The following is a 23,696-nucleotide window of genomic DNA, read 5'->3' on the forward strand; positions in this document are numbered from 1 at the left end:
GTTGGCAGGAGCAGGGACCGAACAATGGGAGCTCACCCCGTCGCGGGGATTCGAACCGCTGACCTTCTGATCGGCAAGCCCCAGGCTTTGTGGTTTAACCCACAGCGCCACCTGCATAGGTTGTGTTATAAGAAAAAATGGCTCCTTTTCCCTTATGGGGTACCCAAGAGCCCATATAGAGTCCTTTTTTAGGTTCTCAATCGGTAGGAGAAAACAACAAAGGCAAACCAGAGAATATTGAGAAGCAAAGCAGCTAGTAAGCCTGATCTTTATTAAAGCTGTTGCAACAGGGTGCCCCCCTCACACGCAGGAAAGGAGGAGGACCCTGAACCGTGTGCACAAGCCCTTATATAGACTTTTGAACTGCCCACCCTGGAGCCCAAGACCACCCCTCCATACATCATACGTACATCAGAGAAGGGGCGGTCTACAACAGAAATCTGAGTGCATTGTTTTTATCCTGTCTGCCAAGTTACCTTCTTGGATTACCTGGGCATCCTGGCCACTCTTTTGTTATGATAACTAGTCAATTCTTGAATCCAGGTCACAGGCTCACCCTGTTCATATCTTAACTGTGCCCTTGAGACAGGATTTGTGAGCAAAGAGACACTGGGGAGATTTCCCATTTCCTTCAACCTTGCAGAGAAATATTTGAGATCATTTGGGAGAGACAAAATGGTTTCAGGTCTTTTTTCTGTGGGGTTTCAGACATATGGTTTATACATTTATGTATGTGCTTGCTTGGTACATTTATGAATATTTATTTTCTATATATAAGACCTTAAAATCCTTATAACCGTTGTTTTAATATTGCGTTTTAATGTTGTATACCAAACTGGGACCTTCGGATGAAGGAAGGGGACTAGGAATAAGTCGCAGGCCAAAAAGATCCACGATTACACAGGACTAGACATGTGACGTCCAATTCAAGGAGGCGACACGGTAGAAGTTGTCAGAAAGGGAAATGTTGCTTTTTCCATAAAAGCAAAGGGTCACAGAAAAAGTTGAATCTGAGTAGAAGGAATGCAAACTGTGAGGTAAATGCGAACCAGAATGCTTCTATTGTATGGTTTAATGATGTGCAGGATCATTCATATCTGCCGGCGGTTAGGCTTTATCGCTTGAATAAATAAGAAACATGGACTGTGGGAAATGAAAACGTAGTAAAAAATCACAAGGCAGTGGTTATTAGATTGTTCTAAGGCATAATGTTGCTATGGGGTAGAATGTTCCCTTGCTGAAGGCCATAGATCAGGGGTCGGCAACCTAAGGCCCATGGGCCGGAAGCAGCCCATGGAGGCCATTTAACTGGCCCACGAGCCACCCGCTCAGCGAGTCCCTGTGCGCTGCTCTAAACCGGCACAGGGGACGTGGGGGGACTCTCTTCTGTGGTTCTGAAAATCGCTTCTGCACATGCCCAGATGCCCGAAATCGCAACTGAGCATGTCCAGACGCCAAAAATCGCTTCTGTGCATGATTTTTGGCGTCTGGGCATGCGCAGAACCGATTTCCGGTGCTGCGGACATGTGCAGATGTGATTTCCGGCATCACACTGCGTCGGTCCAGCCCACGGAGGATCTCCACAGGAGTGGTCCGGCCCATGCCCAGTAAATCTTGCCGACCCCTGCCATAGATGCAAGACTCCGGCAAAATGTAACTTTCCTTCTTCCATGCGCTACAAGGCTGGTTGTAATACCAGATAGTTTTAAAAGGAAAGTTGAATCAGCAGGGGTCAGCAGATGGAGAGCTTGCTGCCACTTACCAGTGGCTCAAGAATAAAGAATAGACATTTCTTTCCAGGTCTTTTCTTTTGCTTGGCTTAGCAAATAATTACACGGGGTGCTCCCCAACCAATGGGGAATAGGGGAGGGATGTTCTTGCACACGGGATAGAAGTTTTTGTCTGTACTAATCTGGGTGTGTCTACACTGGACGCTCGTCATTGCAAGGGCGTATGCATCAATAAATTTCTTTTGCTGTTTCACCAGTTTTGTTCAGGTTTTATTGGGAAAGGCCCCAGGACTCAAAATCCTGGGACCTGCTTTATTTCTAACAACTTGATTCGTGGGCCCGGAATCTGTGTCGTCTGGCTACCGGCTTAGACTAAGGGCGAGGTGCATCCTGATACATTTTTTTTTTTTAATAAAATTTTTATTGGTTTTTTTAACACTTAATAATAGACAATACAAAACAATACAAAAACAAACAAACATATAAACACGTATAATTTCTTCACATTTTTTTTCCTAAACCTTCTTTCATCGACTTCCTCATACCTCCCCTTTCTGCATCCCTGTTTTGAAGTTTTCCAGCAAGCCCCAATGTCAGCTTATAACACTTTTTTCCCCTTTGAATCCTTTTTCTCATATCCATTTATTTTTCCCCGCAATTCTGTTTTACTTGACCCAAAACATTTTAGCACTCATTAATTTTACAACAGTTCTTAAGATAAACTTTAAATTTCTTCCAATCTTCTTCCACCGTCTCTCTCCCTTGGTCACGGATTCTGCCAGTCATCTCCGCCAATCCCATGTAGTCATTCACCTTGGTCTGCCATTCTTCCAGTGTGGGTAGCTCTTGTGTCTTCCAGTACTTTGCTAGAAGTACTCTTGCTGCTGTTGTAGCATACATAAAAAACATCCTATCTTTCCTTGATACCAATTGGCCCACCATGCCCAGGAGAAAGGCTTCTGGTTTCTTCACAAATGTGCATTTAAGCACCTTCTTCATTTCATTATAAATCATTTCCCAGAAGACCTTAATCCTTGGGCACGTCCACCAAAGGTGGTAGAAAGTACCTTCAGTTTCCTTACATTTCCAGCATTTATTATTGGGCGTATGATAGATTTTTGCAAGCTTGACTGGGGTCATGTACTGTGGAGTTTGGAACTGACAGGGTCAGTACTCCGGTGTGTCCTGTGTCTGAGAAGAAAAGGAGGGGGAGCAGAAGGAGGGGCTTGTCGCAGAGAAGTGACGCACAAAGTCTTTCTGTTTCCTCACTCAGTTTCACTTCTCGGTGAGCAGCAGAAGCTGCGAGTGTGTGCTTTTGGAAGCACGGCTGAGAATGCCTCCAAGTTCCGACGGAGGAGACTGATTTATGGCTTGTAAATAAACGCTTCTAGAGATAAGAACCGAACTGTCTCTGGACTTGATTTATCCCTCATCTCACACGGACAGGACCGCTGCGACTCTGCTCCCCTGCCAGATCAGCTTCTGAACAGAGCTACGCAAAGGGAAGCGTGACTGGACGCAGGGTTTGATTTATGCAAGATGTACCACCTGTACGTCATTTTCATAATGTTCTCTCTTAAGGCATTACATGCCGTAAACTTTATACCGGTAGTCCATAACTGTTCCCAGTCAGCAAACATAATGTCATGACCAATGTCTTGTGCCCATTTAATCATAGCTGATTTAACCGTCTCATCCCGTATATAAATAAAATTTATTATTATTATTTATTATTATTATTATTCCATTTCAACAGCAAGTTATACATTCTTGACAGATTCTTAGTATTGGGTTCCAAAAGCTCTGTTTCTAATTTTGATCTCTCCACCTGGAAGCCAATTTTCCTGTCCTGTTTAAAAACTTCATTTATCTGATAGTAATGTAGCCAATCTCTTACTTTTGACTTCAATTTCTCATAACTCTGCAATTTCACTTTTCTCTCCTCATGTTCTATAATTTCCCAATATTTTGGCCATTTTGATTCCATATTAAGTTTTTTTACTTCCTTGGCTTCCATTGGTGACAACCACCTAGGGGTTTTGTTTTCTAACAAATCTTTATACCGGGTCCACACATTATATAATGCTTTCCTAACAATGTGGTTTTTAAAACCTTGATGAACTTTAACCTTGTCATACCATATATACGCATGCCAGCCGAATCTATTATTGAACCCTTCCAGATCTAAAATGTCTGTATTTTCAAGAAGCAGCCAGTTTTTCAGCCAGCAAAAAGCCGCTGATTCATAATAAAGCTTTAAGTCCGGCAGGGCAAACCCCCCTCTTTCTTTTGCATCTGTTAATATCTTAAATTTTATTCTGGGCTTTTTGCCCTGCCAGACAAATTTAGATATATCTTTCTGCCACCTCTTGAAACATTCCATTTTGTCCAAAATCTGCAATGTTTGAAACAAAAACAGCATTCTCGGCAAGACATTCATCTTGATAACTGCAATTCTGCCCAACAAGGAAAGTCTCAAATTTGACCATGTTTCTAGATCTTTCTTAACTTCTGACCAACATTTCTCATAATTGCATCCTGATACATTTAGCAGCCCTTGGCTCACAAGTGGGGACAGAGAGATACCGTATTTTTTGCGCACCTGACCATAAGACGCACCTACCGTATTTTTCGCCCCATAGGGCGCACTGGCCCATAGGACGCACCTAGTTTTTTTGGGGGGGGGAATAAAGGGGAAAAAATTATTTTCCCCCCGCCCCAGGCGCGGGGCTGGGGCGAGGGATGCCCGAGCTTCCCCCGACCCCAGCCCCCAGAACAGGCTGCTATCTGCAAGCCTAGGGAGCCTGGCGGGAAGTCGCGCCGGTCTCCCCAGGCTTGCGGATATCTGTCCCCTCAGCTTGTGGGGCTGGCGGTGGGGAGAAGCCCGCTTCTCCCAGAGCCAGCCTCCAGACCAGGTCGGGGAACAGCGGGATGGCGGTGCTCCGCCTCCCCGCTGTCCCCCGAGCTTGTGGGGCTGCCCGATATCTGCACAAAGCCCAGGGTGCGCTGTGCAGTGCGCCCCAGGCTTTGGGATGCAGGCTGCTATCTGCAGGCCTTGGGAGCCCGACGGGAACTCCCGCGGAGCTCCCAAGGCTTGCAGATAGCTTCCTGAAGCCTGGAGAGCGAGAGGGGTCGGTGCGCACTGACTCCTCTCGCTCTCCAGGCTTCAGCGAAAGCCTGCATTTGGCCCATAGGACACACACACATTTCCCCTTCATTTTTGGAGGGGAAAAAGTGCGTCCTATAGGGCGAAAAATACAGTAGTTTTTAGAGGAGGAAAACAAGAAAAAAAACATTCTGAACGAAACAGTGGATGTATGGTTTTTTTGGCTCGTGCTGTGGCCACAGACATGTGATCTGATGGTGAATTTGGGGTGACCCAATGCAAAAATCCTGAGGATCCATGTGGATCCGTGCTTTGTAACCACATTTTTGCACCAACTGCAGCCCCAGGAAACAGTGGATGCGTGATTTTCTTGGTGCAAGCTGTAGCCATGGACATGCTATGTGAATTTGGGGTGACCCAATGTAAAAATCCTGAGGATCCATGGGCTTTTACCTCCCCCCTCCCAGGCAGCCTCCTTTATCTCTAGCCTCCCTTATCTCTCTCCCGATCCCACCGATCAACTGCTTCCTTTCAACACTCCCTTCCCTCTTGTTTGCCTTAGTGTCTTTTCTTTAGCTGGAGCAGGTTTTTGCTCCTCCTTATTGCTTTAGTCTTCCTGTTTCCCCCCTTTGCAAGTTTGCTGTCTTTGCCTCCCCCCTCCCAGGCAGCCTCCTTTATCTCTAGCGTCCCTTATCTCCCTCCCCGATCGCTTGCCTATTAGCGGCTTTGTTTCAACAGCCCCTTCCCTCTTTCAAAAAAAAAAAAGCACGATCTGCTTTTTGCCCCTGGGCAATTTGGCTCCAGGGACCACACATTCGCTCCATAAGACGCACAGACATTTCCCCTTAATATTTAGGAAGAAAAAAGTGTATCTTATGAAGCAAAAAATACAGTGTTTTTCTTGCTCTCTCCTAGCACTCAGAGCACGTGGGCAGCTGATGAAGCTGACTGTTGGAAGAGTCAGGACGGACAAAAGGACGTCCTTCTTCATTGTTAAACTGTGGAACTCCCTCCCACAGTAGGCAGTGATGGCCACTGAGCTAGATAGCTTTAGGATTAGATAAATTGATGGAGGAGAGGTCTATTGATGGCTGTTGGTTATTGGTGTAGGGACTCAAGAGTGGCTTGTGAGAGCCATGCAGTCTGAGCCTGGAGCAACCAGCTCAAACCGCTTCCCAGGTTGAGCTTCTTGGGGAGACTGAGGAGGGAGCAAAGATTACCTGGTTCCTCCCCAGGTGAGGGGAAGTGGGTATATTCGCTGAGCCTGGCAGGACACCTTACTCTATGGTTTTAACCCCTTCATGCATCCATTCGACTTACGCATCTTGGTTATATGAGGCTGCTTATCCCACAGACCTCCACCCCGGTTGATGCGCTGTGGCAGGAGGTGACCTTTGAGGATGTCGCTGTCAGCTTCTCCCGCGAGGAGTGGTCCATGCTGGACGGATGGCAGAAGGATCTGCACCAGGAAGTGATGCTGGAGAATTTCACGTTGCTTCTTTCCGTGGGTAAGGTCTGGTGCGCCACTGTTGCCCTTGTAGAGAGGGCCACCCTGCCCCCTTATTTTGGGGTGGCCCCTGTGTCCCGCAGGATACAGAGAAAAGCAGAACACCCCCACCCCCACCATTATATAATGGATTTTGGGACCCACTGAAGCTGGTTGTGTGGGAGAGGTGCAGAGGGCCCAATCCGGCTGGACACTCTCTCTCTTTCATTTTTATTAAATTTTCTGTTTCACAATTTAAAGTACAGGTGCCCCTCAAGTTACGTACCGCTCTGGATACATAACTTTTGGGTTACGAACGTGGGAAACCCGGAAGTGTATACTTCCTGGTTTCACAGTGCGCACGCAGAAGTGCTCTGTGCGCCGTGTGCATGTGTAGAAGCGCTCAGTCGCGCCGTGCGCAGAAGCAGCGCCTCTGCCTATAGACTTTACGGGTTGTGGATGGACCCCCGGAGTGAATTTAATTCATATCCGGAGGGTCCACTGTACGCATTTTTACATCCTTAAGATATCAATGACTTCCCTTCTTCTCTTTCCATGGGTCATTTTGCATATCATAAATCCCTGCATATTTTACACAAACTAGATCATTCAGTATTCCATTATTACATTCATCAAAACTTATTTACACTGCTGAATTTATCTTAATGCTGCCAACATTTTCAGCTGTACACAGTTATTTCCCTTATACAGTGGTACCTTGGTTTGCAACCGCTTTGGATTACAACCGTTTTGGATTACAACCACATCAAACCCGGAAGTTCATGTCCCTTTTTTTGGATGACCCATTTCTTTTTGGATTACAACCAATTTTTTGGGGGGAGGCCCCATTGGCAAAAGCGTGCCTTGGGTTACAACCTGTTTTGGTTTACAACTGGACCTCCAGAACGGATTATGGTACCACTGTAGTCAATAAACATTTTCCAATCTTCTCTAAATGTATGTTCTTCTTGTTCTCTTATTCTATATGTTAAGTCTGCGCATATTCCATCAGCTTCAGTTGCCATTCTTCTTTGGTTGGGACCTCACTCGTTTTCCATTTTGGGGCTAACAAAACTTGATCCATTCCGGAAGTCCTTTCCAAAACCAAAGCGTTCCAAAACCAAGACGCGTTTTCCCATAGAAAGTAATGCAAAATGGACTAATCCGTTCCAGACTTTTAAAAACAACCCCTAAAAAAGCAATTTAACATGAATTTTACTATCTACCGAGACCATTGAACCATAAAATGAAAGCAATAAACAATGTACTGCAGTCACACAATCAATCAGTACCTGAACTGGATTCCACAGTCACACACAAAAAAGAGCCGCAAAAACAAAAATGCAAAATAAATAGCAAAAACAGACAGACCTCAAGGTAACACTCAAAACAGAAGTGTGACACTCAAATCGGAAGTGTAACACTCAAAACGGAGCATGTTTGGCTTCCGAAAATAGTTCACAAACCGGAACACTTCCGGGTTTGCAGTGTTTGGGTTGCAAGTTGTCTGAGTACCAAGGCATTTGAGAACCAAGGTACCACTGTATTTATTTTTGAGCCCTCGGCCCTCAAACGGGATAGAAATTTGCAAACGACGCAAAGCATATAGAAATAGAAAATAGAAATACTTTATTGTCACTGGACTGCTTGTTTACACTGAGATTAAACGAGCGGATTTTATAAAACTCTGTGTCATGGAAACGTAGAATCGTAGAGTTGGAATTGGGTATCGAGGATCATCTAGTCCAACCTGCTGCAATGTCCCCTTTAGTGAGTGGGTCGGAGAGCCCTCAGTGCACATATATTGTTCCTGGTCCCAGAAAACCTTACTGGCACCCTCGGGTGTCACTTGGCTTGAGCTCCCAGTTTCAAACATAGTTCCCCCCCTTTCTGCTTTGCAAACAGGCCGTTCCATTCCTCCGGTGGAGCTGTCGTCCTTCATCAATCAGCCAGAAGGAAATATTGAGGTCCAGAAACGTGGCGGGGCTGGTGGGGAGGACAGAGCCAGCGGTAAGAAATCCTGTTCCGTGGTGGAAGAAAATACAACGCAAACAATATCAGAACCCGTTACAGATAGGTAGCCGTGTTGGTCTGCCATAGTCAAAACAAAATTTTTTTTCCCTTCCAGTAGCACCTTAAAGACCAACTGAAGTGTATCTGAAGAAGTGTGCATGCACACGAAAGCTCATACCAAGAACTAACTTAGTTGGTCTTTAAGGTGCTACTGGAAGGAAAAAAATTTTTTGTTTTGAATATCAGAACCCTTTAACAGTGCCGGGACATTGTTTTCCCACTGTTTTTTTGGCGAGAGATTAAAAACGTACGTCACTTAAAATAGCATTCTAGAGAAGCTTTTAATGTTTAATAGACTATTGTATTTTAATATTCTGTTGGAAGCCACCCAGAGTGGCTGGGCAAACCCAGCCAGATGGGCGGGGTATAGATAAAAAATTATTATTATTATTATTATTATTATTATTATTATTATTATTATTATGCTATTCCCTTCCCCATGGCCAAGGTCCGTCTATAATGCCTACTCGCAAGTAAGCCCCAGAGAGCAAAGGTCCGTTTCAGCCTCAAGTAATGAAAAACCCCATAGTTTGCAGGTTAGCATAAGAACATAGGAAGACTCCAGCATCCTGTTCTTACAGCAACCAGCCAGATCCCTGTGGGAAACCAGCAAGCAGGATTCGAACGCAGAGCCCTCTCCCCTCCTGCAGTTTCCAGCAACTGAAATTCAGAAGCATTGTTGCCTCTGACTGTGGAGGCAGAACAGAGACATCCTTGCTAGCAGCCATCAATAGCCCTCCCCTCCATGGATCCTGTTTTAAAGCCATCCATGTTGGTCATTGCTGCCTCCAGTGGCAGCGAGTTCCATAGTCTTAACTCTAGTTCAGTCCACCCTGGAGGGGATTTGTGGGTAGTTTCCCTTTGTGGAGCTTTTTCTGGGAACCAGCCCCTGCCAGAGCTGGGTTCTTTGCCAAGCCGGGTGGCAGCAGGGGAGACTTGAGTTACGAATATATCCCCTCATTATAGATTTCTTTTATTACTTTTTTTAAAAAGCAAAATGGTGCTAGGATTATTTTAAAAGCCTCTTCTCCCCCCCTCCGCCCCATAGAAAGGACAGACGTAATAATAATAATAATAATAATAATAATAATAATAATAATAATAATAATAATGTATTATTTATACCCCGCCCATCTGGCTGGGCTTTCCCAGCCACTCTGAGCGGCTTCCAGCAAAATATTAAAATACAGTAATGCATCAAACATTAAAAGCTTCCCTAAACAGGGCTGCCTTCAGATGTCTTCTAAAAGTTTGGTAGTTATTTTTCTCTTTGACATCTGGTGGGAGGGCGTTCCACAGGGCGGGTGCCACTACCGAGAAGGCCCTCTGCCTGGTTCCTTGTAAGCTTATCGCAGGGAGGGAACCGCCAGAAGGCCCTCGGAGCTGGACCTCAGTGTCCGGGCAGAACGATGGAGGTGGAGACGCTCCTTCAGGTATACTGGGCCGAGGCCGTTTAGGGCTTTCAAGGTCAGCACCAACACTTTGAATTGTGCTTGGAAACGTACTGGGAGCCAATGTAGGCCTTTCAGGACCAGTGTTATGTGGTCTTGGCGGCTGCTCCCAGTCACCAGTCTGGCTGCCGCATTCTGGATTAGTTGCAGTTTCCGGGTCACCTTCAAAGGAAGCCCCAAGTAGAGCGCATTGCAGGAGTCCAAGCGAGAGATAACCAGAGCATGCACCACTCTGGCCAGACTGCGGACAGGGAGGGTCTCAGCCTGCATACCAGGTGGAGCTGATAAACAGCTGCCCTGGACACAGAACTGACCTGCGCCTCCATGGAGGGGCCTCCCAGATTGGCGCCAGGGAAACTGCAGTCCAAAACATACGAAGCCCACCAGATTGAGGGAGGCTCCCTTAGGCTTTCTTTTCTGCTTTCGGGGAACCGTTCCTCTTTTCAGAGGATGCATCCGAGCTGGAGGGACCCTGGGACCTGGAGGACCTGAGTGAGGAGGGAGAGAGGTGCCTGACCCCAGCTAGCAACCGGGACGGTAAGAGTGCGAAGAGGAATAGAGTGTTGGAATCACAGAACCATGGACTTGGGGAGGGCTCCCCCATGGTCATCTAGCCCAACCCGCTTGCAATGCAGGAATCGCAGCTGAAGAACCCCTGACAGGTGGCCCCCCACCTCATGTTTAAAAACCTCCAGTGAAAGAGATTCGACTGCCTTCTGAGGGAGTCCGCTCTACCATCAAATGCCCCTTACCCTCAGTTTTTCTATATGTTTAGTTGGGATTTCCTTTCTTGTAACTTGAAGCCATGAGTTCGAGTCCTACCCTCCATTGCGGTAGAAAAAATGCTTGCTCCATCTTCCATGTGACTTTAGATATTTGAAGATGGCTCTCATATCTCCGCTTTTCCAGGCTAAATATACCTAGCTCCTTCAACCGTTCCTCATATGGCTCAGTTTCAATAATAATAATAATAATAATTTATTATTATTTATACTCTGCCCTTCTGGCTGGGTTTCCCCAGCCACTCTGGGTGGCTTGATCATCTTGGTTGCACACTCTCCAGCTTGTCAACATCCTTCTTAAATTGGGGTGCCCAGAACGGGTTACATTAGTGTTGTAGGCAGCTCGTGTGAGTGAGCCATGCTGCATGGGGAGATGATCCCTATCTCGGCCGGCTTGGTGGAAAATCCTCTTTTCACCCCCATAAATGGAGCTCGATTGTAAAGCAGCTCTCGTTTTCAGATCCAGCGTCAAAATTTGCTGCTGGCTGGTCACAGCTGTGTGTACTTGATTGAAGAGGACTTTATCTTCCCTGTCCGTGGAAATAAAAGGCGGATACTTTTCTCTCTCTGCTTCCCAAACAGGTGAGCATCCCAGCAGCCTCCACCTTTGCGCGCTCATGAAGCTGGTGGACGAAATCCCAGAGTTTCTCTACGGACACACGAAGGCTGCCGGAGACCTCGTCCCAGACACCGTGGAAGCTGAGGTTCCTGCCAAGGAGGCACCAACCAGCAGCGGTGAGCGAATTCACGGATTCTTAGAATGGTAGAGTTGCAAAGGACCACCAGAGGTCATCTAGCCCAACCCCCTGCAGTGCAGGAATGTCAGCTCAAGAATCCATGGCAGATGGCCATCCAGCCTCTGCTAGAAAGCCTCCAAGGAAGGAGAGTTCGCCACCTTCCCAGGGAGTCTGTTCCACCATCTAACTGACAGAAAGTTCTTCCTGGTGTTTAGTTGCAACTTTCTTTCCTTCTTTTTTTAATTTTTTATTTTCAATGCAAAATTACAACAAAAAATACAAGCGGAAAAAACACACACAAAAAACAAAAACAACAAAACAACAAAAACACACATCTACAAATAAAACCATATCATCATTCTAATCATTACCTACATATACACATATTGACTTCCTTCATTTGTTCTAAGATCTCGAAATTTTTACTCTTTCTAAATTGTTGTGTCTAAAGTAGATTACCTCTACCTTTATACTTTTTGCACCATTTTTCTCTTTCTTTAACCCTGCAAAGCTTCATACGTTACATACTGATATGCTTACTCCAGAACAATGTTACAATGTTTTTTCGTATATGTGTGTGTGTGTGTATTTGTGTGTGTGTGTGTGTGTGTGTATATATATATATATATATGTGTGTGTGTGTGTATATATATATATATATATATATATATATATATATATATATATATAGTGTAGTTGCAACTTTCTTGTAACTTGAAGCCATGGGTTCGAGTCCTACCCTCCAGAGCAGAGGAAAACAAGCTTGCTCCCTCCTCCATAAGACAGCCCCTGAGATACTTGAAGATGGTTCTCATATCTCCTCTCAGTCTCCTCTTTTGCAGGCTAAACCTGCCCAACTCCTTAGACCGTTCCTCATCAGTCTTGGTTTCCAGACCCTTCACCATCTTGGTTGCCCTCCTTTGCACACCTTCCAGATGGTCAACATCCTTCTCAAATTGTGGTGCCCAGAGCTGGACACAGGACTCCCGGTGTGGTCTGACCAAGGCAGAATCGGACCCTTCGGTCAGCTCTCCCTGTCACGTTCCAGGGAAGGATCCCTTTGTGATCCGCAAGGTCCTGATCCGTCCATTTGCTTTGTTCTTGCAGTTAAAAGAGAAGTTCCGTTGGAGAGCTTGCACCCTTTTGGCCGGCAAAGAGATACGGCAGAGCCTGTCACCCTGGGCGTGCCCAGCCATCCTGGCACACCGGCCGGCACCACTGAGGGAGACCGGCAGGATTCCCAAATCCCAGGTTGGTATGAGCAGAAAGGGCCTTGTTACTGCTTTAGTGAAATAAATTGTTTCAATTGTTATTAAGGAAATGATTTTTTCTCTCTCCTTCCAATGAAGTACAGCAGAAAAGTTGTCCAAATATAAACAGTTAACTTATTAAACCTCATGTATATCTAATAGTATAACCAAATCAGTGATTTTTGATGTAACTGTAAAATTTATTATTCCAAAATCGAAACCTTCCTCTGGTTGTATATATTAACATTATACCAGCAAGAATGAGTCTTTCTGTAAAAAAAAAAAAAAAGATTTAAATCAAGTCTTACTGACTAGTGATTTAAATCATGATTTAAATTGTAATTTAAATCAATTTGATTTAAATCAGGGAAGGAAGCGAGGTGTCTGGGGACGGCGGCTCCACCAGGGAGCGACTAAGGGATGGGTTCACCTGCTGTTATCGGGGGGCCTGTGTCACGAGGACCCCTGTCTTAGGGCCCTAACACAGCCGGGGAACTAACATGGTCATAGCAAGAGGGAAAACTGGCACAAATCCTGGAACAAACCAGCATTTTTGTGTTCCTGTCGTTCCAGCAGACACAACGGCCGGCAGATCCCCCGTCCTCGATGACGGTGCAAATGATGGAGGACGGGAGAACGGGGCTGTGGGCTCGGCTGCTGCTCCTCAAGCCACGCCCACTGACCCTCTGGACCGCCCTGCCGTGGGAGAGGCGGAGCCAAACAGAGGAGGTCCCGGAGGTTTAGCCCGAGGTTTGTTAGAGTTGTTGGTGGGTAGTTGGTTGGTTTTAGTGGGTTGGCTGGTTGGGAAAGGCAGTTGGAGAAGCAGTTGGCAGGCAGTTGGAAACAGAGAGACAGTTAGGGCAGTGGGTTCTTGAGTGAGGGGAGGTAGAAGAGATAGAGAGAGGAAAATAAGACTAAGAAAGTAAAGAGTAACAACGTTTGGAAAGCCGTAAAAGTTTGTTTGTGTCTGAAATAAAATACACTCTTCTTTATTAATTGAGAACCTGACTGGGATTGAAGTGATTTTACCGGCCAGGACCTCGTTGGTGGCAGCAGATTAGTGGTGTACGGGTCAATAGTCCGTGAGACGACCAGGGCTCCGGACAAATGCCACAGCTGCCCTGCAGGGAATCTTAAAGCTGGATGCAACCTAGGTTTATCCCTCTAAAGTTCAAAGAGATAAGAGAGGTGTCAGCATAGAGAAAAGGGTTCCAGGAGAGCTGGGGGTCCCCCACTCCATTAATCCATTAGGGCATGTTGAATTTCTTCAGCTTTCAGTTTTCAAAAACAAGGGGTGCTAAAAAGTTGTAATGTGACTTGGAAACTCACCAGATCTTTTGTTTAGATCAATACAATTTAGTTTTGCTTGGTATGTGTGTAAAATGGCATAGAAATCATTAAAAATGATTGCCAAGTACTGGAAGTTCTAAGAAATATATATATATATATATATATATATATATATATATATACGTATACACATATACACATATATATAATTATTATTATTTTTTTAATCATTTAGCATTACCTGACATTTCCAGAAGGTACAATTAAAATTCTTTGGTTTTCCAAAAGCGCTTAATGTGCTTCTTCATCAAATGTAGAGTTGCCAAGCTAAACGTCCGATCACAAAAATAATAGCAGATTTGAATTCCTCACACCCAGAAACATATTTTTAAAACCCTTCACTGAAGAAACGAAGAACGATTAAGTTTCACCTCCTAAAATGATGCCCCCTGTTACCCCATGCAAACCGCTCTCAGCGAGCTGAGTTGAAGCCAGACTTCCTTTCCCCCCATACATTTATTTATTTCATTTTTCACATTAAAACTTTACAGTCACATATCAAAGGAATATCCAAGGAATCTCTAGGACTTCCCTCCTCCCCTTTGTGGGTCCTATTATTAATCATTTCCTCCTGCATCTTTTATGATAATCTAAATCTTTTCCATCTCCGTCATATCCAGAATTCACCATGAAAGTACAAGTGATATTCTAATCCTACCAATGATTTTCACTGTTTACAATGGCTTTTAAGATAGGTCATAAATTTCTCCCATTCCTTATTAAAATTTTGGTCTTCCTGAATTCTGACTCTTCCAGTCCTTTTTGCCATTTCGGCATAATCCATCAACTTGATCTGCCTGCCTTCTCTGGTTGGGACTTTATCTTCTTTCTGTCTAATGCAGCGGTTCTCAACCTGTGGGTCCCCAGATGTTGTTGGTCCACAACTACCATCATCCCTGAGCTCTGGCCTTGCTAGCAAGGGGTGATGGGAGTTGTAGTTCAACAACATCTGGGGACCCACAGGTTGAGAACCGCTGCATTAGATGGAAAGAGTTACACCTAAACTTCCAGCAGGACAGGCCAAACACTGATGCAATGCATTCTTGATTTCTTTTGTTTCAGCAGAACCTGCTGCAGATCCTGGCCATGAACCTCTGCTAAATTCCTGGAAGGAAGGAGGAGCAGAATTGCCTGATGCTCTTGGTGCATCTGTCAGTGCCTCTTTATTGAGCTGCTCTTCCGGGAGAGACACGGAACGGCCCAAGTCCCTGGATCCGAGAGCCTGCCAAGAAGGCGTTTCGAAGCACTCGCACCCAAGCCTCACGCAAGGTTCGTAAACTCGGGAAGGAGGAGGTTTGGGATGAAGGAACGGATCTGTTCATTTGGGTGTGATCTGTGATGCCTGTTCCACCCTCGAAGAGCTCTTCCCGTCAGAAAGTTGTTTCTGTGATTGAGTCAGGGGGCGGGCTGGTGTGGAGGACTCCCTGGTCCTGAATGGGGTAACTGTGCCCCCGAAGGACCAGGTGCGCAGCCTGGGAGTCATTTTGGACTCACAACTGACCATGGAGGCGCAGGTTAATTCTTTGTCCAGGGCGGCTGTCTACCAGCTCCATCAGGTACGTAGGATGAGACCCTCCCTGCCTGCAGACTGTCTTGCCAGAGTGGTGCATGCTCTGGTTATCTCTCGCTTGGACTACTGCAACGCGCTCTACGTGGGGCTACCTTTGAGGGCCTTCTCGGTTGTGGCACCTGCCCTGTGGAATGCCCTCCCATCAGATGTCAAGGAAATAAACAACTATCTGACGTTTAGAAGACATCTGAAGGCAGCCCTGTTTGGGGAAGTTTTCAGTGTTTGATGTTTTGTCGCTTTTTTATTATTATTAATATTCTGTTGAGAGCTGCCCAGAGTGGCTAGGAAAACCCAGCCAGATGGGCAGGGTATAAATAATAAGTTATTTATTATTATTATTATTATTATTATTCACCTTCCTTTCTGAAATATACTCAGAGTCGCAAAGTGATTTCATGCTCTTTATTCAGCTCATAGTGGTGAGGAGGAATGAATGAATGTCCCCTCAAAGTATCTGCTTTATATACATTATTTACACAATGGGCTGCACATGATTGGCTAATTCCGGAATTCTACTGTAAGCCAATCAGGTTGTGGATTCACTTCTATCTGGAGCATGATTGGGTTCTTCCTGCCAACCAATCAGACTGCTGCATTGTTCTAGGACCAATCAGACTGCTGCATTCTGAATCCTATTGTTCTAGGACCAATCAGACTGCTGCCTTTTGGATCCTATTGTTCTAGGACCAATCAGACTGCTGCAGTTTGGATCCTATTCAACTCAGTACATAACACTTTCCCAGCCTGGCTTGGCGGCCCTTCCCCAAACGACAACGGAGCTTGTTCTTCTTCTCTCTCAGAAACGGCTGCAGAGGAGAAGCCCCTGCAAGGGCTGCTGAAGTGCCTGAAGGAACTGATCGTCCACCAGCCCCCTCACACATCTGGCAGGAACCCCAGCAGTGGCTGGCAGCCAGCCCTGCGGCAGAAGATGAGGGAAGGGACCTGTGGGTCTCCCCCTGGCCAAGGTGGGTCTGAACATAGTGCAAAAACACGCTCTGGTTTAAGGATGCCTAGCGGTTCCTTCTGGTCCATCCTGGCACCTTGCCTGGACTTCCTTGCATTTAAGGGGTTAGACAAGATGGATCTCTGAGGTCACTTCCAGCTCTACAATGCCTTGATTGATTGATTGATTGATTGATTGATTGAATTTATATACCGCCTGATACCTGGAGGTCTCAGGGCGGTTCACAGAAAATATCACAATATATAAAATCAAAATAAGAACAATAACCCAATAACACCCCCCCCCCAAAAGAGCCACATTTTAAAAGGGTATAGGATGTCCATCAGGTCAACAAAGGCATGGTTAAAGAGGAACGTTTTTGCCAGGCGCCTAAAGGTGTATAATGAAGGCGCCAGGTGAACCTCTCCGGGAAGAGCATTCCCACAAATGGGGAGCCAGTGCAGAAAAGGCCCCGTTCTCCTTTTGCCACCTTCCGGACCTCTCAAGGAGGAGGCACATGAAGGAGGGCCTCAGAAGATGATTTGCCAAGTGACTAACACCAAAGCAAAATGTACAATACATAATAACATGGGGGGCGGAGGAATGGGGAAATTGTATAAGGTAACATCCATAGGGTGGAGGAAAGCATGCCAGCAGTATAAATAGGAGCGAACAACATTATCAATACTCAAATAATAAATGAAACAGTACTCTGGCCCACTAATTAGCAAATAAGCAGAACCTCGACTGACCAGCTAAACCAGGTGAGGGTAATAATAATAATTTATTATTTGTACCCCGCCCATCTGGCTGTGTTTCCCTAGCCGCTCTGGGCGGCTTCCAGCAAAGATTAAAAATACATTAAAGTGTCACACGTTAAAAACTTCCCTGAACAGGGCTGTCTTCAGATGTCTTCTAAATGTCAGGTAGTTGTTTATCTCTTTGACATCTGATGGGAGGGTGTTCCACAGGGCGGGGGCCACTACCAAGAAGGCCCTCTACCTGGTTCCCTGTAGCTTTGCTTCTCACATCGAGGGAACCGCCAGAAGGCCCTCGGAGCTGGACCTCAGTGTCCGTGCAGAATGATGGGGGTGGAGATGCTCCTTCAGGTACACTGGGCCTTTGAGGCCATTTAGGGCTTTCAAGGTCAGCACCAACACTTTGAATTGTGCTCGGAAACGTACTGGGAGCCAATGCAGCTCTCTCAGGACCAGTGTTATGTGATCCTGGCGGCCACTCCCAGTCAGCAGTCTAGCTGCCGCATTCTGGATTAGTTGTAGTTTCTGGGGCACCTTCAAAGGTAGCCCCACATAGAGTGCATTGCAATAGTCCAAGCGGGAGATAACCAGAGCATGCCCCACTCTGGTGAGACAGTCTGTAGACAGGTAGGGTCTCATCCTGCGTACCAGGTGGAGCTGGTAGACAGCTGCCCTGGACACAGAATTGAGCTGCGCCTCCATGGACAGCTGTGAGTCCATCGGGTAGCCGATGAGTCTCAAACCCTCGAGGTGTTAGGGACCCAATTTCACCTTGGTGGTTTGTTGGGGGGTGGTACTGGTAGTCTGAGATGGCCCTGATTCCTTATTTCTGTGCAAAGTTAAAATTGAAGCCGTGGATGAGGAGCTGCCTGCCCCTAGCCTGGAAAACGCTGCTGCACAAGGAGGATCCAGCCCTTCAGTTGCTCCCTCCTGTCGCGTTTCCACCTGCCAGACTGAAGGAGGCAGGAGAAGGAGCCGGTCAGAGGCAAAGGACAGGAACATCTTTGCAGTGGGTAAGCTGTGGAGTTTGTTTACTGATCCCTCCACTGAGTGGAGGATATGTTTCCTGTGGCCAAATCCTGCGCCTGTTGAAAGGGGCGAGGTTAAATGGGCTCATAGCTCTAATGTGGTTAACTCTGGGTTTATCCACACTCGTGCTTCTTCTTTCCCCCGGGGGAAACTGCTCTTTAGCTCTCAGTCGGAGCAAACAGCAATTTGGGTTTTCTCTGAGTTGATGTCCGCTCCGATTTAGCGCTAAAGAGTGGGAAAGGAGGGGGGTGAGAGGGAAACTGTTTGGACGCGGCATTCAGGTTTTCGAGTGACCGGCAGCCCACACTCCCTGAGCCTCTCCCAGATCTCAGGAGAGCGTCCTGGTCTCTTACAGGCAGGAGACTAGATCTCAACGGGGGTAGGGGGGTCAGCAGGGGGCTCTTGCCATGGGACTCCCCCAGGGGAGAGACCTCACTGAAGTTCAGGCAGCAGCCACTATGGAGAAATTATCTGAACACTTTGGCTTGAAGTGTGGATGCGAGCTTAATCTGTCATTTAAAAGTTTTTCCAAGCCTGTTTCAATGCTGTGTGGATGCGTGCAAGACTTCGCATCATCTGTACATGCATTTGTCCTCGAAGACAACACTTTAAGCTAGGTAATGGTTTTTTAAAAATTCAGTTAAGTTTGTGATAACAGTTGAAATGCTCAGGCAGAGAAGTTTGCCAATCTTGAAGTTGGTACACAGGTTTAGGGGCACCCCTTCCCTTAAGTGGGGTATAGGGGGTCAATTCTGGAGTACAGTATGATCAAATTGTATGCGGAGGCTTGGTTCCATGGGTTCTGCCTATACGGAAAAGCATGCATCCGTTGAACCTCCCCTTCACGAGCATCCTTACCCATCCTGAACTGGTCTCTCCTGGTAAGCAAGGCCGGGCGCTTAAAAGCTCTTGTCCTGGTGGGAAAACCTTGCATGCATTCAATGCGTTCAATTTCAACCGGCCAGCCTTCAAGGTTGAAATCGCACGTGTTAGAGGGAATTATAGGGACAGAACTACCTAAACGGTTTAGAAATTTATTATGTATGTTACTACAGTGGCAAGAATGTTACTTACCCAAAGTGGAAAGAAGCAGAAGTCCCAGCAAAGGAAGAATGGCTACAAAAACTAGTGGAGTGTGCAGAAATGGCGAAACTTACTGGAAGAATAAGAAATCGAGATAACAATTTTTAAAATGAAAGAATGGAAATGTTTTATTGAATATTTGCAGATAAATTATAAACAGATAAAAACATTGGCAGGATTATTGTAATAACCTGCAGTTTCATAAGAGTATATATTTCAAGAAGATGAAGAAATGAGCAAATTAAATTAATTTGGATATGCAGAAGATATTAAAAATGAATTTAAGGAACTGCAGAAAGAGGGGGGAAGAAGTCCTTAAATGTTAAAATATTGTAAAATTAGTGAAATGTATAAACCTGAAAAGCATACGAAATACATAGACAAAATAAAAAAAAAATTGTCCAGTAGCACCTTAGAGACCAACTAAGTTTGTTCTTGGTATAAGCTTTCGAGTGCTTCAGATACACTTCTTAAAAAATAAATTGTGCAATTTCAACCAGGCAGCCTTCGAGGTTGAAATTGCAAGAGTTAGATGCGTGCAAGATGCGATTGTACAGTACCTTTAAATGGCAACAAATTCCCACTTGCGCCCTTTATTACGCTGTTTTTGCCACATCCACGTGAGAGCCATTGCCAGCCATGAGGATTTGCTGATACCGCGGACTGTTTCTTCTCCCAGTGTGTTTCCGGCTTCTGGCTTAGCCTTTGCGTTTTCCTTTTTTTGGGAAAAGTTAAAGTGGAAGCGAGGAGCAGCAGCCCGTCACTTCAGTACCCACACAGACCTGATCATCCTCTCAGTCCGTGTGGAGCCCCAGACAAGGAGGGGGCAGCTGAGGAGACCGGAGTCCTGGGCATCAAAAGTAAGACTCCTCTTGCTGACTTTGCAGGGTGAGGTGTGTGTGTGTGGGGGGGGGGGGGTTCAAAGGTGAGGGGGTTGTCTTTATCTAGCTCCTTCTGGCCGTCTGAGGCATTTGGAAGACTTTGGATGAGATCGGCCAACTATTGATAACAGACTTGGTGTACTGTGTCCGATGAAATTAGGAAGAGGGTCATTGCTCAGAGGAAGAGTATTTCTCCAGTAGGAAGCAGCCTTATGCCTAATTATAGAATGATAGACCTGCAGAGTTTGAAGGGGACTGTAAGGGTCCTATAGCTGAACGCCCTGTAATGCAGGAATCTCAACTGAAGCATCCATGACAGATGGCCATCCAGTCTCTGTTTTCAAAACCTCCGCAGAAAAAGAGTCCAATTTCTGAAGGAGCCTCTTCCACTGTCAAACAGTTCTCGCTATCATAAAGTTCTTCCTGGTGTCTCTTCCAGAATCCCCTTCCTTGTCATTTGAATTCATCGGTTGGGGTGACCGCCCCCCTCCGGAGTAGCAGAAAACAAGCTTGCTCCATCTTCCATGCGACAGTCTTTCAGATATTTGAAGGTGGCTAATGTATCACATCTCAGTCTCTAGGCTAAACATCCCCAGCTCCTTCCAACCGTTCCTCATCAGGCTCGGTTTCCAGACCCTTGACCATCTTGGTCTCCCTCCTCTGTGCGCCTTCCAGCTTGTCAACATCCTTCTCAAATTGTGGTGCCCAGAACGGGACACAGCACTCCAGGTGTGGTCTGGCCAAGGCAGACAGAGAGGAACTATGACTTCCTTGGATCAGGGCACTAGGCCTCTGTTGATGCAGCCTAGAATAACCTTAGCCTTTTTTTTGCTGCTGCTGCTGCATCACACAGTTGACTCATGTCAAGCTTGTGGTCCACCAAGGCCCCGAGATCCTCATCCAGGTGTCCCCCATCCTATATTTGTGCATCTGGTTCTTCCTGCCTAAGTGCAAAACCTTACATTTGTCCCAAAATGAAACTCATTTTGTTAGCTTGCGCCCAGTTCTCCAATCTGTTAAGGTCATTTTGAATTCTGATTCTGTCTTCTGTGGCATTAGCTACCCCTCCCAGTTTGGTGTCATCTGCAAATTTGACGAGCATCCCCTCAATTCCTTCATCCAAGTCATTTATAAAGACATTAAGCAACAACTTGCCCAGGACAGAACCCTTCGGCACCCCACTTGTCACTTTTTTCCAGGATGATGAGGAACCATTAATGAGTACTCTGGGTTTTGTCAGTCAACCAGCTACATATCCACTTAACAGTTGAGGTGAATCAGTTCAGCCCACAAGTTACAGCAACAGCCAAGGCGACATTTTTCCACCTTCGCCACATCAAGCAGTTGGTCCCTTACCTTTCCCGCCCCGACTTGGCCACAGTGATCCATGCGGCGGTCATCTCCAGGCTTGACTACTGTAATTCGCTCTACACGGGGCTGCCCTTGAAGCTGACCCAGAAACTCCAGCGGGTGCAGAATGCTGCAGCGAGACTCCTCACGGGGTCTCTGCCATGGGAGCATATTCACCTAGTGCTTTTCCAGCTGCACTGGCTCCCGGTGGAGTCCAGGATCAGATTTAAGGTGCTGCTTTTGACCTTTAAAGCCCTTCACGGCCTAGGACCCTCGTACCTACGGGACCGCCTCTTCTGATCTGCCCCACGGAGAGCCTCAAGGTCCATAAATAGCAACACCTTAGTGGTCCTGGGCCCTAAGGAAGTTAGATTGGCTTCAACCAGAGCCAGGGCCTTTTCAACACTGGCCCCGTCCTGGTGGAACGCTCTGTCTCATGAGACCAGGGCCCTGCGGGATCTGATTTCTTTCCGCAGGGCCTGTAAGACAGAGTTGTTCCACCTGGCCTTTGGCTTGGAGCCAATTTGATTCCCTCCCTCGCTCTCTTTTTTCTTTTCCTTCTCCTTCTGCGATGAGGCTACATTTTAATGTTTCAATATTTTAATGTTGTATTCTTTAATTTTGTTTTAAAGTTGTAATCATTTAACTTGTTTTTATTATTGCTTGTAAGCCGCTCTGAGCCCGGCCTTGGCTGGGGAGGGCGGGGTATAAATAAAAAATATTATTATTATTATTATTATTATTATTATTATTATTATTTTGTGGGATATAAAGCTGTCAGTCAAGTCCAACATTCTGAGAGGACTAACTGCCTCTGTGTGGCAGGCAGTTTTGTCGGTTGGTCGGTTGCTGCAAGGAATGTTAACTGGTAACTGTTCGGAGTCTTCTCATGATTCACTACTATCTAGTATACAGTTTATCTGTTATGTAACCTAAGCCTGCCTTCAGGGACAACTCTAAACCTGAATGAATATGAATGTAAAGTAGTTTATGTTAATATGATTCAGATTCATGTGTGTTTTCTTTAAGAGGGACAGAAAGGGATTATCAACCAGGAAGGTATCATTATTGATAGGACTCAAACGAGTTAGCAACCCGCTTGTCGCTGCATAAACTCAAACGGGATCGTTTAAACTCTGCTAAATTATATAAATGTTCCCACACATTTTTCCAGCTTCCTCATGAGCATATCATGAGGGACTTTGTCAAAAGCCTTACTGAACTCAAGATACACTACATCCAGAGCATTCCCCTGATCCACCAAGCTTAACCCTGTCAAAGCAGATATTCTGCCACTGAGCTATGGCCCTTCTCAAAGGGCCTTCAGGGGTGTGAATGTATGTTTGGATTCTGTTCCTCCCAAAGGAATTGATCTGTATATGGTTTTCCTTGGAGTACTGGGAATTCTCAGGCAGGGTGGGAGGTGGGGGGAGATGACGGCTGGCTCCACTTTGACCTTGGTTCCCCCCCTTTGGTTCTTTGCAACAGTTAAAATGGAAGAAACATCTGAGGACCTTGTGCGAGACCTGAAGGAAGTCCCTGAGGAGGAGCGAGACCTGACACCTAGCCTCCCCGAAGGATCCCTCTCTCAAAGCAGCCCAGAGACAGGGATGGACCTGGGGATGTGGGTCCCATATTCGGAGGGTGAGGCAGAGTCTAGACAGGGTGGGGCGGACTGGTTGGGGTGGGAGGGTATTTGAAGAGAGGAATGATGCACTCGCAGCGACTGGAGAAGGCAGAAGGGATCTACACTTGTCCACACTTAGCCAGGTCCTGTGTTCCATCAAGGGGGCTGCTCCTGGCCTGCCTGGGGGGCTCTCTCCCCAGTTACCTGGAGCAGGTGGGTTAAAGGTGGGTGTGCCGGATCTGCAGCTCCCATGCCAGATTCTTCCCAGGATGCGGGGCAATGGGAGGGGCCTCCGGGTACCCTGTTGCTTCCCATTGCGGGACGGGGACTCCTGGCTCTGCTGCGTGGTGAGCATTGCAGGGGGTTGGGCCAGATGACCCCTGGGGGTCCCTTCCAACTCTCCAATCCTGTAATTTGTCCCTCGTTTCCAACGCAGCCTGGAGCCCAGTGACCAGCCCTCTCCATGGGCTCCTGAACTGCCTGAAGGACA

The 23,696-nt window shown here is 46.4% G+C and overlaps 1 protein-coding gene across 1 annotated transcript in view; it reads left to right on the forward strand.

The window, feature by feature from the left end:
* Positions 1 to 23,696, forward strand: part of LOC310745929 (uncharacterized protein) — a 55,640-nt gene that overhangs the window by 12,268 nt on the left and 19,676 nt on the right. Inside the window, exons 2-12 of the mRNA XM_083579230.1 lie at positions 6,191 to 6,344; positions 8,228 to 8,332; positions 10,294 to 10,383; positions 11,211 to 11,363; positions 12,473 to 12,616; positions 13,189 to 13,365; positions 15,028 to 15,234; positions 16,336 to 16,500; positions 18,076 to 18,249; positions 20,080 to 20,208; positions 23,068 to 23,223. Coding sequence (XP_083435356.1) covers positions 6,191 to 6,344; positions 8,228 to 8,332; positions 10,294 to 10,383; positions 11,211 to 11,363; positions 12,473 to 12,616; positions 13,189 to 13,365; positions 15,028 to 15,234; positions 16,336 to 16,500; positions 18,076 to 18,249; positions 20,080 to 20,208; positions 23,068 to 23,223 — 1,654 coding nt within the window. The remainder of the gene's footprint in view (positions 1 to 6,190; positions 6,345 to 8,227; positions 8,333 to 10,293; positions 10,384 to 11,210; positions 11,364 to 12,472; positions 12,617 to 13,188; positions 13,366 to 15,027; positions 15,235 to 16,335; positions 16,501 to 18,075; positions 18,250 to 20,079; positions 20,209 to 23,067; positions 23,224 to 23,696) is intronic.

This window comes from Podarcis filfolensis (assembly GCF_964270895.1).
Source record: "Podarcis filfolensis genome assembly, chromosome: 12".
In the NCBI taxonomy this organism is placed as follows: domain Eukaryota; kingdom Metazoa; phylum Chordata; class Lepidosauria; order Squamata; family Lacertidae; genus Podarcis; species Podarcis filfolensis.